The 18,386-nt window shown below is 36.7% G+C and overlaps 1 protein-coding gene across 1 annotated transcript in view; it reads left to right on the top strand.

The window, feature by feature from the left end:
• SKB1 (SHK1 binding protein 1) overlaps positions 1-1,232 on the top strand; it is an 85,251-nt gene extending 84,019 nt beyond the window's left edge. Inside the window, exons 22-23 of the mRNA XM_087682800.1 lie at positions 61-154; positions 246-1,232. Coding sequence (XP_087538926.1) covers positions 61-154; positions 246-329 — 178 coding nt within the window. The 3' untranslated portion in view covers positions 330-1,232. The remainder of the gene's footprint in view (positions 1-60; positions 155-245) is intronic.
• Positions 1,233-18,386: the final 17,154 nt, after the last annotated feature.

Here is an 18,386-nt window from a genome sequence, read left to right as displayed (position 1 = left end):
GGAGGTAAGTCGTTGGTCCAATAAACTTGTTTTGATTAAAAATCTTTTTGCACTGTGAAGGTTTGCAATATTTTTCCCACTTCAAAAGCCTATGTATGTCCCAGCTGGGTCCTTGATGGAGGTACATTTTTGGAGGTGTGTTGGCCCAAGCAAGGTATAAATATTTCGTATAACCTAATCTCGTGTTCTTAATGTTTGGTTTTACCTCCAGTAGTCAATTAAATTGACGTTCTCATTGATTCTAGGTCTGGTATGAATGGTCGGTGACTTCTCCTGATGTTTCACCCATTCACAACCCAAATGGGCGCTCTTACTGGGTGGGGCTATGACAAAAGTTTGGTTATGTTGGCATGGAATGGGGATGCCAAATACAAGAAAGCTGCTGCTTTAAAACACCTGTACCTCAACACTGTTGGTACTGGGCTGTCATGCACAGTGGAATTGCTGCTTTGAAATGCTCACTCAGTAATGCAAATGATTCAAGGTTCAAGAAGAGTATAGGTGCCATAGCATCTGAACCTCCAGAAAGGTTTCATCACACAGTTTTTCTCCAGCAAGGTGGTTCTTCAAAATCAAGGTGCCTTCTTGTATATTGAGTCTCGTTTTTATAGTCTCTGGTTTTATCTTGGCATTTGAAGGTTGCCATACGGATTTCCTCTTGTGCCAATGTTCAGTAACCTTGTGTCTGTGAGCTCAAAAATTGGTCCATACTGAGCTTTTAACATCACACCAAGTTTCTAAATATATCTGATTGGAGCTAGTTTTTGAAATTTGGATTACCCCAGTTTATATAATTCATGGAGAATCCAATGTTATAACTGCCAAACAGCTGATGCTTGTAATATTTGGAAGGTTGCCATACAGATTTCCTCTTGTGTCAATGTTGAGTAACCTTGTGTCTGTGAGCTCAAAAATTGGTCCATACTGAGCTTTTAACATCACACCTAGTTTCTAAATATATCTGATTGGAACTAGTTTTTGAAATTTGGATTACCCCATTTTATATAATTCATGGCGAATCCAATGTTATAACTGCCAAACAGCTGATGTTTGTAATATTTGGAGGGGATTCCATGAAAGATTTATCATTTCAGTACCCTGGCCTTCTCATCTGTTCCATCTTTACATGAAATGTAGGAAGTGCCAAACAACTGATCTTTGTAATGTTTGGAGCAATTTCCTGAAAGACTTATCATTTGAAATACTTTGGCCTTTCCATGCGATGAAGACTTTATTCTAATGACACTATGCAAGGCTAAGCTAAAAAAATAATGCTCTTTTGTAGATCTTTGATTCTTTGTAGTAATTAATCCAATCAATTCTTCTTTACTTAAAGGGACTAACTTTTCATGCTTTAAGAGAAAAGCAATTCCATTCTGTAATCACTTTCGTTCTATTGCTTGATGGAACAGCATGTTTGAATTGGAAAGTAGTGGGCTTGCATAAGAGAGTATGCCCTTTGTGGTCATGGCTGTGCTAGTCCGATGGATAAAACTTGTCCTTTTTGGTTTGAGTCACTGGTTTCTATGTTTAACGCACAAGAAAGTGGACTTGCATGGCAAAATTGTTTTGTATATGTATTTAAAGGACTAAAGTTGGCACACACAATAATTATTAATATATATTACTTTAGTGGTGGTCAAGATTAGTCAGCTATTTTGCCTCAATTTGTTTTTGGTTACTAAATAATAGCTACAAGTAACATAGCTTTGGTTCATTCGAGTGGACATGTTTGAGGACTTGAGAAGGTACCTATTTGAATCCAAGCTTTGAAAACTTCGAATGTGTTCTTTGCCATGGCTAGTACAACATGAATATTAACCTTGCATGGTTAGCCTTTTTGTAGGGATTTTCCAATATAGTAGTTGGTGCTGTTAAAATGAATGATAAAATTGCAATGATAGGAAAGGCATGGAAAAAGTTGGAGTTTGTCGGAACTTGTGTTGATGGTCCTAGTTTGATACCATTGGCAAATCAAAGAAAAGCAAAGTTTAGATTTCTATAAATGTGGTGTGTAAATCTAGTGTGTCAAGCTTTATGTTTGGTTGTGAATTGATAATTCTCTAAAAAATTTGTAAGGGGGCATTGCTTGCTTACTCATTGAAGTGCACCTTGTTATAATACATATTGGCTCTTAAGCCTTGTTCTTACTCTCCATCTTTGATTAGAATTGAGTAGTACTTGACTAATATAGTTGAATGGGATTGCTTCCAATACAAAAGCATGAATGGTTGGAGCCATTTCTAAAATCCATAAGAAAACATTCTATTTTTGTCTAGTGTGTAACTAGATGCATTTACACGATTTTCTTTGAAGGTTCAAATATTAGACTCTATGCCAAATCTTATACTGGAGAGCTTTGAACTAAGGGATAAAAAAGGCATAAATGATTTGATTGCAAGGGGACATAGAAGGCATCCTTCTTATAATCCATGAATGAGTTGATATTTGTTCTTCACACACGGAAAACAAAACTCCAAATTTGTTAAACATGGTAAGAGAAAAAGATGAAGCAATGTCTTATTATATGTAGTGTAAAATACACAACGAACATGGGAGATCTTGTGAGCATGCAATACATTCCCAGTTGGAAGACATCCAATAAGCAATCTCCATATGAAAAACTTTACCTTGATTAGGAATCGTAGACTTACAGAGTTAGAGAAATCTTTATTGCCACTTTTTTTTGTTGTCTTGAATATGTCATGTTTTATTGGCCTTTTCAGTGATCTATCTCTTGATCTCGACTATTTGATGATATATCTGCTTAGCTAACTTGTTCTCGAAATCATTCGGTAGCAGAAATATCCAATCTCGTGAAGAGAGACGAGGGTTGTAAAGCAGGCAATGGAGAGTACCTCAAAAGTTGCTCTATAAGGATGACTAAATGTTATGATAGCCATGAGGCACTCAAAAATATTGACGAATGTGCTTGAAAGAATAAAGATGGGGTTGCCCATGAATGCCACCATCATGGATTGTCTACAATCCCAAGCGAGCCATTTAATTAAACTTCTCATTGCAAGTCTTTATCAGGCTACTCCAATAACTTGGAGGTAGCCAACACTTTTCCTTGCATTGAATTCTCCTCCTTATGAAGATTAGTAGGGCGTCAAATTGCAAAACACAAAATCTCTTGCTAGGATGCAATCAAATGAGAAATGAAAAAAGATTGGAAGACCTTCTTAATAGGCCTTGTGCAATTTAGCACATATCACTAAGAAACTTGAATATCCACACGTCTATGCGAGATACCTGTCTTTTCAATGAAAAAAATTGTAATATTCATTCGAGGATGACTTTGCACACTTAAAGCTTGCAAATGTGTTAATCTCAAAGTAATCGTATGGAAATTAAGATCCAAAAAAGCTATTCTCCTCATCCTTTTAGGAGTAGTCGCATGTTCCTAAGAAATCCACACTTGAACCAAACGATTCACTTTTTTTTTTTCACAATATGGCGTGGATAGGTTGAACTAGTTTCAAAAGAGACATTTAGTCCAACGAAGTAAGGGCAGAAAAAATGATACCATATTGGTTATGATGCATTAAGCAACTTTAAGTCTCACATGAAGAGGCCAGCCTTGAGATTTCTAATACATAAATTGATCATATATATGGTCCAATCAAGTAAGGCGTGAGAAGCTACATCCACACCAATAGGATAACCCAAGTGTCGGGTAATATCTCCTTTAGAAATTATAGCTATTTGCCAATCCAAAGCTTGCAAATTACTCCCCGTACAAGAAATATGTATAGAATTTTGAGCATTAGTATGAAGCCTTAAAGCTAAAGTAAAGAGATTCCTTGTAACTATTGCCTAATTCACATTAGTTTGATCAACCTTGAGAAACATAAAGGAATCATTAGCCACAGATTGACCCAAGAGTTGGGGCACCACTGGGAAGAGACAAATCAATAATCTTGCCTTCATCAACCAACTTAACCAACAAAGAGTGTTGAGTGAGTGAATAAGGAAAATAGCAAAGGACTGAGAGGACAGTCTTGCCGAAGAGAATGAGACAAGGTAATTTTAACAATAATCCCTCCATTAAGTATAATACGTGCCACATCACCCTGACTAATGGTATTAGCACGAGAAGTCCTGTGAGGACCAAAGCCCATATTAGACATCAGCTGTTGCAAGAAAGTCCAACTAACCTAATCAAATGTCTTTTCAAGATCAAGCTGAAGCATAATAACCTGCTAGCTCGAGGCTTTGGCATAATCAATCATCAGTTGAACATTCAAAATATTATGCATGATATTCCATTCCTTAATGAAATTATATTGACATGGATGAACCAAGTGCAGTAATACTTTTTGCAATCTATTGGTAATGATTTCTGAAAATATTTTATACAAAGAATTCATACCATAAATGGGCTTCCATTGTTTCAAGGAAGTGAGAGAAGGAACCTTAGGCAACAACCGAATCATTGCAATCTTCCAATCTGAAGGCATCAAACCAAAATTCCAAACTTGTTGACACAGGTGAATTAATGGGTCCTTAAGTTGCTCAATATGGACTGAAAACAACACATTAGGAAGTCCATCCCAGCCATGGCTTTTCCTATGTGGTAAATGGAACAATGCATTCTTCACTTCAACCTTAGAGATATCAGCCTCTATCAAATCAACCCATTCAGGCTTAACTTGATTGCTAACCAAGTCACAAATGTATTGACGAGTAGTGAGAACATCATCAGAAAGAATCTCTTGTGGACCTAACAAATATTTATAATAGTTGATGCACATTTGAGTGATGGAGACATGTTCAGTAACCATATCACCTTGCTCATCTAACAAGGAAAAAATATTTTCTTGAGTGTATTTTTGGCGTAAATGAGCAAATAATTGATGAGATTGACAGTTATTATCATACAAAGCTTTCACTCAGGCCAGCAATTTGTATTTAGCATATTCCTCCTCTCGAAGATATTGAACTCTACATTTCAACCATTCAATGCATGTAACCAAGTCATCAGTAGTATCCCCTAATTGATATAGAGACAACAAGTGAGCCAACAAAGTTTATGAGTGATGCAATTTAGCTCAAAAAGAAGAAGCATGCTAAACACCTTACTGTTGAGATAACATGTGTGCATAATTTCTAAAAACAACCCATGCTATCATACCCCCAGATAGAATCCTTGAGCTAAAAGAAGCAATTAATTGCTAGATACACTCCAAAAATTGATTTTGTAAAAAGATTGATTGAAATGTAGAGGCAAACTAGCAAGCATAGTCTTAAAGGCACAAATCGGCCTATGAGTCAATTCCAAAACTAAGGGATGATGATTTGACAAGACATGCTCTCACTCCATCGACATATCAATCACTGCTCTAGAAGAAAAGAACCACTTTGACAAATGTTTTATCCTATCAAGTGTGGCCCAGGTATTTGGAAGTTAAAGAGAGCGATAAGTATATCCAAACTATGAAGGATGCATCCAACCACATGCCTTGTTTCAAAGACATAGTTGCTAATGCATCCCAAGCTTGACGCTTAGGACCATCCATGATTAGGTGAGGCGAAGTCATGTGATTTGCAAATACCCATGCATTAAAATCACCCATAACAAAGCTTTGACGAGCCATGGAAACGCAATGCAAGTCATCCCAAAGCTGACAACGTTCCCAAGCAGTAGAAGGAGCATACATGCCCACCAAACACAAAACCTCACCCTTATATATGATTTCTAGCATCAGAAATTAGCTATGAGCATCCTGAGAAACCAAGGATGATTGCAAGGAAGATTGAACAACCAATATAACTCCAGATTTATGTGGAACTTGTCCATTAAAAAACATTGTATAATCCTTATGTACATAAGAATATACCAAAGCACGTCTCATACTTCATACTACCAGAAGAAATGCCTTTAACATTCCATAAAGCAAGTCTCATGATAAACAAAACGAGAGAGAACTATTGAATCACCACTTTCCCTTTAATATCCATAGCTTTAGTAGCGTGAAATCTCTCCATTTCACTATGGATCACATCCACATGGTCCACCCTCTACAAATTAGCAATTGAAGCACGAGAAGGCAATTGTTGTTGCTAAGAATGAAAAACATTCGAAGGGGGCAAAAGCCTCCCATGAGCATCACAATGCAAAGCATAATCGGAAGCACTTTTATCAACCATACCAACTGCACATACATGCGAAGATTGAGGTTTTATGTAAAAACCCCTACCTTTGCATTGAAAAATTGAGCAACATGATGAGAAGATGGGTGAGTAGGAGTCTCAAACGAGATTCCTATCGAGCATTTCGTCTAACCACAATGACACATGAATCATCTTGAGGAGGTAGATCTTGACCAATTGAACGCGACTCATGCTCAATACCAACCTGGAAACATCCTTATGTCAATTATCATGTCCATGCATGGAAAGAGGCATAGGAGAAGCAACATCTTGCTGAGTCAAAGGATGGGGATCATGCTCTTGCATATCCATGTCAGGATCCAAAGAATGCTCCAAAACCTTAGGGCTACTATCACATTCAAAAATAAAATGGCCCAATTGGCCACATTGAAAGTCATGTCTAGCAAATGTCCCCCATTTGAGCTAAAAAACAAACATCTACAACTTAGGGATCTCAAAACAAATTTTAGTAGATCAAGATTTCCCATTGGCCCAAAGCATGCAAGCCTTGTTCCTATTACAAGAGGCCAAATGGGGCTCCACCAATACCTCACCAAGGGATCTCAAAACCAAAGGAAGAAGTCTCCAAATATGTGCATGAAAATTAACTACCTCTATGCAGATTGTGTTGAGAGAGAGAGAGAGAGTACGAGAGAGATACACAAGACATACTCCCAAAGAATGATTCATATTGATGTAGAGTTAGTATATATAGGTGAGACCCAAGTCAAGTGAGAGATGATATATATAGTTGTAACATCCCCACTCAAACAAAGGTCTCTGGCTGCGAGTGAAAAAACCCTTGGGGAGAACAAGGAAAAAACCCGAGCCCCTACACATACCTACGATACAAAAATGATTTACTATAAAGTTTTCTTGAATACAATGATACATGCCTCAATCAGTGAGACAAGAACTTGGAACAATACCATGTTCATGTCTTAATGAGCTAAAGCGAGCTTCACTAAGAGCTTTTGTGAAGATGTTTGCAACCATTTGATCACTGGGACAATGCTCCACCATAATGGAACCTTTCTTGACTTCATGTCGAACATAATGATAATGAATAGCAATATGCTTTGATTTACTATGTTGTATATAGTCTTTGGTAAGACTAATAGCACTTTGGTTATCGCATCGAAGAGGTGTACTAGATGATGAAGGATGTTCCAAATCTGCAAGTAGTTGTCGAAGCCAAACTAGCTCGCGAGCTGCTAATGATGCAGCAACATATTCGGCTTTAGTTGTAGAAATCACAACACATCGTTGTTTCTTGCTGGACCAAGAAACCAAACATCCATTTACAAAGAAACAATTCCCACTTGTAGATCGCATGGATAAGTGTGAACTTGCCCAATCAGCGTCTGTATATCCAATAAGGTCAAGAGAAGTTGAAGAAGATAAAGAAGAATCCTCTCGACGATGATAAATAAGACCAAATTCCTTAGTACCCTTTAGGTACTTAAGAATACGTTTTGCAACACTCCAATGAATAGTGGAAGGGGAAGAAAGATATTGTCCCAAAAAGTTAGCTGCAAATAAAATATCTGGTCTTGTGTTTAAACCAATAAATTGAAGACAACCAACAAGATTAGCAAAAGGTTGATGAATGGCTGATTCTTCATTGCGTGTTGTAGATGTACCCTTGGTAGAGCTTGAAAGAATGGGAGTGTTAGCAGAGTGCGCATTTGTCAACCCAAAATTCTTAACAATATCATTAATAAACTTTGTCTCGTGAAGAAGAAGAATGCCTTGTTGTCGATGTTGTTGAACTTGAATACCCAAACAAGAATTTATCTCACCAAGATCCACCATTTCAAATGCAGTCGATAAAAGCTTCTTCATAGCATCCAAGAAAGCAATATTATTTGACACAAGAATAGTATCATCAACATATAGAGTAAGAATAATAAAATATTTGTCCTCCCTTTTGATGTAAAGATTTGGGTCAGCAAAACATGCAACAAAACCTTTAGATTTGAGGAATTGATCAATCTTAATATACCAAGCACGAAAGGCTTGCTTCAATCCATATAATGCACGATAAAGCTGACATACAAGATGCTCCTTTCCTGCAATCATAAAACCTTCAGGTTGCTCCATATAGATTTCTTCTTCAAGATCTCCATTGAGAAAAGCCGTTTTAACATCCATTTGGTGAATTTCTAGATCAAATAGTGTTGTAAAAGCCAAAATCATACGAACAGTTGTGGAGCGCACAATGGGAGAAAATGTTTCTTGATAATCTACTCCTGCAATCTGTGAGTAACCTTTTGCAACAAGTTGTGCTTTGAACTTATCAAACGAGCCATCAGCTTTGGTCTTGGTTTTATAAACCCATTTACATTTGATAGGAACACGATTTGGGGGGAGTTCAGTAAGAATCCATGTACCTTTGGAGATTAAAGAATCGTACTCAGCTTGCATAGCTTCTTGCCATTCATCCCTTTGAGACGAATTGATAGCTTTCATATACGATATTGGATCCTCTTGGACAGACATAGCATCATCAAAGACATCATATTCAATAGAATAGAATCCATGCTCTATCTCAATAGGAAGATCAACATAAATCTCCAAATTTTCATCAATCTTCTTTGGGGGTGAAGGAGGTTTATGATCATCAGAATTAGTAGAATCACAAAGCAAGTAAGGAAATGCACTAAGCAAAGATTGTGTATCATCTGAAACATCTGACGATCATGTGCCACCCATAGTCTTCTCATCAAATATAACATCACGACTAATAATAACCTTTTGAGAAGAAGGATCATATAATTTGTAACCTTTGGAATGATCTGAATAACCAAGAAAAATAACCTTCAAACCTGGAGGGTCGAGTGTCCTTGGGCACATGAATATAAGCAATGCAGCCAAATGTGTGAAAGTGAGAGACTGAAGGTGTCTTCCCTGTCCAAATTGTTATAGGAATTTTACCAGCAGGTGCAGTAGTTGGAAGATGATTTTGAATAAAAACAACTGTTAGAAGTGCTTCAGTCCATAACTTTCGAGACAAACCAGAGTGTATAAGCATGCAACGTATAGCATTAAGAATCGTGCGATTTTTGCGCTCAGCAACACCATTTTGCTGAGGAGAATAAGGAACTATAAACTCATGATGAATACCTTGATCCTTACAGAAGTCATTAAATAGATTGGATACATATTCACCGCCGTTGTCACTGCGAAGCGTCTTTATAGAGAATCCAGTTTGAAGCTCCACACTTATCTTGTATTGTTTAAATATAGATAAAGCCTCAGACTTATGTCGAAGAAGATAGACATGTGTGTATCGTGAGAAATCATCAATGAAAGTTATAAAATATCGATATTGAGACTTTGAGGCAAGAAAAGGACCGCAAATATCGGTATGAACCAAATCCAAGAGAGCATAGGAATGTGATGAAGTAGAAGTGTGGAAAGGCGAACGATGGTGTTTTCCAAGTGCACAGTACTCACATATTCCCATACGTGGATGAGATTTAAGATCCATACCTTGCACAAGACCATGACGATGAAGATCAAGAATATTGGCAAAATCGGAGTGTGCAAATCGTGGATGCCATAATTTACAATCTGCATCTCCAGGGGCAGTAACAACATTTGCAACTGTATCATTCAATGATAGCTTAAATAGATTACCATGTCGAGGAGCCACTGCTATAGTATGCCCGTCTTTCTCTATACGACATTGATTATGATCAAAGCCAACAAACAAACCAAGATCAACTAGACGAGCAACAGAAAGAAGATTTCTTTGCAAATCTGGAACATGAAGAACTCCTCTTAATATTCTAGTGGATGAAACAGTCCCCATATATAAATCACCCACTCCTTTGACTTGACAAGTCGTATCATCCGCAAGGTAAACAAACTTCTTGACAGGAAGAGAATGATAATTGTGAAGCCACTGCGATTGGTATGTCATGTTTCCAGTGGCACCTGAATCAACGATGAATAGAGAACCATCATGAACATGAAGTACATTTTCTGGAGAGATATCATAATGGACGAAATTGAGCTCTTGATGAGTATGATCATCATCAGTTGTAGTTTGTTGAACAATATAAGCTCGAGAACGTTCTTCATCATATTTGCGTTTATAATAACAATGAGATGGATGATCTGTATGTGCACAATAATCACAAGGAGGAAAACTTTTGGACGAGCGAGGTTGCTTTGTAGTAACTCCATGCTCCTCATCATATTGACGTGCCTAGCAAATCAGAAGCCACATGACCTTTCTTATCACAATAAGAACAATGTTTGTTAGGATAAGCAAGACGAGAAGATTTATTACCTGGATTAGAGCGTCCACCCTGCTGAAAACGTGAAGCAAGACGCTTGCGAGCAACAAAAGCAGCATCAAAATCCCTTTGTTCATGAGTGACCAAAACAACATTAGATTTTTCCAAATGATGCTCATGACGTTGAGAATATTCAATAAGAGATATACATGCTTTGTCAAAGTGGATATCATCCTTGTTAGACAAAATAGTGATGATATTGTCATATAAAGGATCTTTGATGGTATGAAGAAGTTGAGTAACAATCTGATTTTTAGCAACAGGAGCGCCGGCAGCACCAAGCTGATTGATAATGTCTTTAAGAGACTCGATATGAGAGTGCATAGAGGTACCAAACTTATATTGAAGATTCTTCAAACAAGTTTGGAGATATAAAATTTCGGTGACCGATTTATTCTCAAACGTTGAGATAAGATACTCCCAAATAGCATGAGAGGTTTCCAGATGAAAGACATCCAACAAAAGTGAGTCAGGAAGTGCAGACAATATATAACGACGAGCCGCTTTGTCACGACGAATCCAATCAGTATGATCAATTTTCCATTGTTCAAATAATGGACCATCAGTAATCATAGAATTGTTATTCATCACATCAATAGGTTGAACTGGGCAAGACAGGTCACCCAAAACAATATCAAATAATTCGTCACCTTCAAGAATTAGCATCATCTTTGCTTTCCACCTAGGAAAGCCTTGTCCTTGGAAGAAGGGAACCGAACATTGGCCAGACGGATATCCGTTAACAATTACGCAATTGGCCATGCCTGTATGTCGAGAGAAAACAAATAAGATGAGATCGCAGAATCTGCAAACCATGATCAAGACGAGTGTAGTTGAGACGCATGACAATAAAAATAGGGATATGAACGTAAGAACGACGAAAAGTATTGAGTGACTAAAAAGAAAGCCCGAAATAGAGAGGTGTAACGTGCAAGACGAGATGACGCATATAAGAAAAGTGCTATTTCGGTCGAGCAAAGAACGTAAACGATAATAAAACATCGCTAAAAATAGCAAGATGTTTGCTTGTCGTAATCAACATCATTAACGAAGATGAGCGATTAATAAACTGTAATTGGGGATTAACGAACTGTAATTAGAAATACAGTTTTAAATAAAGAATCGCAGATTTGAGCAGAATTGCTGTCTTGAATCCTGAACTGTCATAACTTTTGATCCAGAACTCCGATTGACAAGCGGTTTTGACAGGATTCGAGAGCACGACGAGAGCTACACAGCTGGACCTAGTTTTTAAAAAAAAGAAAAAAATTAACTAATACTTCTAATTTGAACAAGTTCATGTATCAAATCATCACTTGTGCAAAGAATTCAATCAACTATAAACAATGAAACAACTTATCTTCCTTGTTGTTGCTACGCATCCATAGCTCTGATACCATGTTGAGAGAGAGAGAGAGAGAGTACGAGAGAGATACATAAGACATACTCCCAAAGAATTATTCATATTGATGTAGAGTTAGTATATATAGGTGAGACCCAAGTCAAGTGAGAGATGATATATATAGTTGTAACAGATTGGGCATGCTTGCCTAAGAACTTTAAACTTAGCCATAGGCCTCTATGGGACCATATGGACCGGTTGACCATAAAAAACAAAGGAATATCTTGCATAATGCGAGCACTCACATCTAAAAGAAACAAATATAGACATGCTACATGGGATCTCAGATTGCATTTCCTTAATTATATGTAGCTTGATTGATGCCATGGGGGTGGCACACTTGTTAGGGAATTTACATTGTTTTCTACATTGATAAAATATCTACATTGTTCTGTACACTAATTAAAAAAAATCATGTTCAACTTTGTAATGGGAGAACCAGTCAAGAGTAGGCTTCATTAGTTGGGGTCTAATATTGAAGGAAACCACAATCCAGATGGTTAGCTTGTAAAATTTACCAAAATTTTAATAGATTTGACATTAGGGGAGTTTTGAGGTCTCAAAAATGCCTTGTAAGAGATCCTAGAGAGAGAAAACAATTTACGAAATAAAATCATTTTATAGAAATTTTAAAAGGTTTATATTTTGGTAAGTTAAAATATCAAAATTCGTTAATAAGTCATTGTCCTGATATTCTCGTGGTCACATCAAACCTAGAAATCTAGGTCGCCATAAAGTTGGCAAGGTTGTCATAATGAAGATCTTACCTCTCCTCATTAAAGTGAAAAGTAATATTCAATTTGAATTTTGGTGGATACTCGATTGCCTCCCTCCATCGTTTCTCCATCGTTTCTCTCTTCTTTTTTTCTCCTCCTTATTAGTCTCTTCTTTGTTTTCGTTCTTGCTTCTAATCATATCCTTAGCTATGGATCAATCACCCAATGATCTTTGTAACTCAGCTATGGATCAATCATCTAATGATCTCTGTAGCTCTCATAAAAGACCTCTCTATCATCTTCATATTGAGTTGGACAGTGAGTATGAACCAATAAGAAAGAGAACAAAATCTATCACGGCTACAGAGTCTATGAAACATATATTGAGGTTTGAAGGAAAGAAGAATATTGATCTTTGGTTAGATGGAAAGCTATATCCCAAAGATCCTAGCAGAAATAACACTCCTCCTTTCTATAATAGCTCGTCATTAATGAGGTTTATTGGTGATGGCTACAATGCATTTTTAGGTTATACACTTAATCTTGTTACAGAAAAGGATATCCTTGGACTAGAGAATCATCTTTTGATGAAACACAATATAGAGTTGTTGCAGAAGCTAGAGGATTGTCAACAAAAAATTCATTCATTGGAAAAGCGTATCAAAGCTTATCAACAAAAGCAAACTTTATTAGGCCTTCGAAATCGACAAAGAGCTCTTAAAAATATTGAGAATCTCAAACGAGGAGGAGGAGGCTGTGGTAAAAGAATCCAAGCAGCAAGGTATATTTTTTTTCACTTGAAAAATCTTAAATATGGCTTTATTTAAACTACTTGCATTGATTTGTGATGTTAATTTTGCTTAGATCTCTTCTACAACCAAATGCAAGTGAAAGAGATTCTTTAAAAGCAGCTCAGTTTTATTATCATCTTCTTCCTTCAGTAGTTTCAAAGGATATTTTGGAGAAGAAGAAATTTAAAAAGGCAAAGAAACAATGCTTGGAGTCATTTGTAAAGGATCATTCTTTGGATTCTGAGTTAGTACAGAAGACACTGGATAGTATTGGTATCAGTCGAGATGCTTATATGCAACTTTTCCAGCTTTTACAATCAAATATGAAGCAAGGACAGGTACACAATTGCATACTTCTGAAGCCATTTGTGGTTAGGACTATCAGACAGAGAGTTAATAACAAAGTGATGGAGATTCTAGGTGAGCCTTTTCATATCAAGGCTAGCTTCAAGGGCAAGAAAAAGGAGGTTACATTCAATGAATTTAACAATATTTTCCTTGACTTGCCCACCCTACAATGCTTAATGATCAAATTTTATAACTTGTTAGTAGCAAAGGCACAGGGAGTGGCTAGATTTGTGATTAAACTTGATGAAAGTGAGATTCTGAAATGTAAAAAATTGGAGAGAATCTCTATCACCTTGATGAATAGAGCACTTTCGTCAGGTCATTGCAATCACTCAACATCATTTAGTGTTCAATCTGAATATAACATTTGGTGGCTAGGAGCATTTGAGGTAGATACTGAGAATTTTGATATACTATATTGGGTTTTTCATCAAACATCAATACCTAATGTTATTCAAAGGCAACAAGCAGGAGAAGAGCTATTTGTTGAAGGATTTGGGAACTATAGGATTGAGTGGCACATAGCTGGTGACCTAAAGACACTCAAATGTATATATAATGTATAAAAGGGAGCTAACTCGAGATCTCCTTGCTTATACTGCATGTCACCAGCTGCAGAGTTAAACTCAAGCAATTGGAATAGAGCTCCCTCTAGGCACAATAAGATCCACAGTTTAAACCAGTCTTGGATATTCCTTTAGCGAATGCCCATATTTGTACACTTCATGCACTTTGCAGGATAATTGAAAAGCTTGTTCATCTCTATATAGGATTTGCATGGAAGTTGAAGCCATTATCAACTAGAACAGATGCTATAACAAAGGTTGAAAAAGTTCTCTCTGCAATTGGTTTGCATGGTGGCAATGTTGTTATTGAACCAGATCTTCAAAAGTCTAAGGATGGTAATTGTGTCCCAAAAAAACCATCTATTGGTGGAGTGAAGGCTAGAAGGTTTCTAGGCTTTCATGGGAGACTTGGCAAGATAAACTCAAGAAATGGTGGCTCAACTATTAAATTTAATCAGTGGAAATCCCTACATAATGCAGTTAAGGATCACACTGATGATGGACAAGCTCGAAATAGAAAAGCTAAAGTTTGGGAAACACTAGACAAAGTGTTTTTTTATTGTGATAAGACTGAATGGAATGATGATGATCTCAAAGACTTTAAAAACCAATTGAACCTTTTCAAAAAGGCGATGACAGAATCTTGGGGTGATCAACACTTTACTCACTATATGGTAAGAAGTTTGTATATGTTTGTTTCTTCATTGCCGAACTCATATAATGTTTTTTAATAACTTTCTTTATTTGTTGACTATGCAACATATTCTATACAACCATGCTCCATACTTTATTAAACAATATGGATCTCTATCTATCTGGTCAACCCAAGGTATGGAAAAATCACATTATCAAGCAAGAACAAAATATTTCAGACACACAAGACATGGAGGTGGAAGACACAAAGCCAACAGTTTATTAGAGGTCTTTCAATGGTTCTATCGACAAATTTGGCATAAATTCAAGCTTAAAGATACAACCACATCAAGCAATACATCATCTTTAGCAAGGACTATACAAATTGTCACCCAAAGAAGAAAAGATAGATATTTAAATTCTTGTGCAAAGCAAAGATTTACAAAATGGTTACAAACCAAACAAAGAGTTGGGAAAAGATGGGTTTCAAGAAACCCTTAATCTTTGGCATCTTCTAGTCTGATTGTGTTGTAGAAGAGTCCTTAGTTTCAGGCACCTCAACAAGGCCTTCAGAGGAGTCCTTGGTTTCAGGTAGCTCGATAGGGCCTCTAGAGGAATCTTTTGTTTCATCCCACTCAATAAGACCTCTATATTTCAAAAACTCTTGTTTTCGATAGCCTGGAAGAAGCTTCAAATTCTTACTATCTCCTACATAAGAGAGCAAATAGGAGCCAAGAACTCCAAAATATCCAGCTCTAGATCCACTGCATCCAGGCATGAAGCCAAAAACTCTTATGGCTTCTTCCTTCTCCACCAAAATGATCTTGTCCAAACCTCTGCTGAAAACTTGAGGTCCAATTACCTTTGAGATAGCTCTCAAAGCCATCATTGGTAGACTTGGAGAGCTTGACAATCTACTATGATATATTACAATTGTTTGATTGTTTAAGTTTCCAATATAATGGCCAAGGCTTTTATTTTTTCCAAGCTTCATTGGCCTAGAGCCCTTGGCCCTTCGAAGAAAGTTGTCCAGATCTTCAATCTCAATCTATAGAACAAACCACAATAGTACAAGATATAAGATATTTATCTATAATGCATAATAAAGTCTAACATAAACTCAATGGGTAACTTCGAATTATATTTCATACCTTAGGGTGTTCGTCTTCTTCAAGAAGACTATCATCATAAAGATTTATTGAACTCTTGGGCTTCTCATCTGATGGAGACTTTAATCTCTCTTCATACCCTACATCATCAATATGAAGTTTCTTCTGGACGTGCAAGAACTCTTCTTCTGTAGGTAGCCCCCCCTTTTTGTATTCTATGATCTGATTATAACATGTATGTAAGGCTATAGAGCTATCTTGGAAATTCCCTCCCTCAACATCAAGACTTGCTAGTGGTTCTTGTTCATAACCTATAAAATTCATGTCATTTTTGCCCCAACCTGCAAGGATTGCTAAGCAATAATCTTCTCTAAGATCAAAAAGATGTTGAATATCATTTAGCAACACATATCTCTTCTTGTTGATAAGATAAGTGGAAAATGTTGGAACACATGCAAGAGGACCTTCTTCATCAACCTGTGCACTTGGCTTGATCTCATTTTCTTCCACCATTGTGATATTGTCACTCTTGAATAAACCTACATCAAAACCTTGGACAAGTTGATTCTCAACATCTTCTTGGAACATCTCCTCCTTCTCTTCGACCTCCTTATCCATACTTGCAATATCCTCTAGCTTTCTCTGTTGGTCTATATCTGGAGAAGAATTTTCCATATACTGAAGATACACAATAAATCTAACGTCCTTGTGGATCAGAAGGAATTGGTGTTGGTACGTGTGGAAAGGGCAACATGTTTCTTTCTTTCTGAATTCCTCATCAATGAGGTTGAACCTGCCTAGCAAAGTTGACCTGGATGTATTGGTGGCTCCCATGACATCACTATAATGCACAAATCCATTGACTTCCAAACCTTGCACATGTCTATCATATAAACATCTGTACTCCTTAAGTTTATCTTCAAGATCCTCCAATAACTTCTTCAAATCAAAAGGAATATTGAAAATTTCCCTGATATAGCCAAACTTGGAAGAATTTCCAGTGGCGTGTAAGAAATCAAAGAGCCTATCATCAGATGTCTCAATTATCTCCTCCTCATCCATTCCTTCCAGAGATAGCTTCCTCTTTGTCATCTTGACCAGGAAAATATTTATCCCTGAAAAAAAAGCAGAATAGAACCAATATTTAATAAAACAAGATGAAACCATGCAAAGAGGCCCCAAAATTGATTTTCCAAGACAAAAGAATAAAAAAAAGAGAAAATTTTTTAGTTGATCGGTGAAACACGAAAATTAAAGTGTCCAAGGCAAATGCCTGTGAAGAAATCGCGTTTCACCGGACACTACCTTGAAGACAAAAATTATTCCAATATCTCGTCGGTGAAATGCGATACTTAGCAAAATATCACTAACAGGGACATTGTTTCGCGTTTCACTGGTCAAAAGATGCAAATCAAGAAGAGAAACATGAACTATAAATTAATTCTATGGAAACACAAAAATTGATGATAAAATCCTTTCTGGAAAAGCTATGTTGCTTTTAAAAGATACAAAGCACATAACATCTGTAATTATTCAAGTGTTATTAAAAATTCTTTCTATATTAATCAAATTTATTTTGTTAAAATACTTGTAATAATTTTTTTTTGTTACCTATCAAAGATTGTTGAACTGCTCTTCACATAGGAAGCAAGGACCTTGAAGGGAAGTCAAGACGAAATTTCGACAGAAAAGAAGACAATGTCGGAGAAATGGCTTTGAAATGCTTTTATATTGACCGTTTAGCATGTGGTGATAGTTCCAACGAAAAAGTTTGTGTAATAATGGAAAAATACGTGTACACGTGTCTCACTTAACACACCGTATCAAACTCTTTAGAAGATGTGCACACTCTCTTTTTCCAAAAATACGTCACACGTGTGTTACATAACCCTTTTCCAAGTAAAAAAAAATTTCTAGTAAGCGAGAGTACGTCACACGTGTGTTATTAACACTTTGCCAAGAACGTTGTCCATGCAAATTCACCGCCTTCGCCTTTCATCGCATTTCCAGCAAGCAGAAAACATTGCTACCCCACCTTTACCTTTGGTGTTCCTTCCAATCTCCAAGCATTTCACTGCTTCCACAACAAAGGAAACCTTCGAGCATATTGTCGTCATTAGGTTGAGATTGTGAAGAACAAGCTAAAAAGAAGGTATGGTTTTTGCATCTTGCTTTTCAATAACAGGCTCCATTCAATGCATTCTTTTGATACTTTTCCTTAATCCTTTATGTTATTATGAGCTTATCACCACTACAAAAGAATTTTTCCCATAGTGGGAGCATTCCTTAATGTTGTGGAGATTTAAGGAAATCTTCAAACTTCTTTCCTAATTCTGTGGATATTTTATGTAATCTTAA

The sequence above is a fragment of the Lygodium microphyllum genome, chromosome 8 (assembly GCF_053477565.2).
Source record: "Lygodium microphyllum isolate KBCC chromosome 8, Lygodium_microphyllum_v1.1.10, whole genome shotgun sequence".
NCBI classification, from domain to species: domain Eukaryota; kingdom Viridiplantae; phylum Streptophyta; class Polypodiopsida; order Schizaeales; family Lygodiaceae; genus Lygodium; species Lygodium microphyllum.
Note: the sequence above shows the minus strand (reverse complement) of the source record. Positions and strands in the feature narration are given on the sequence as shown.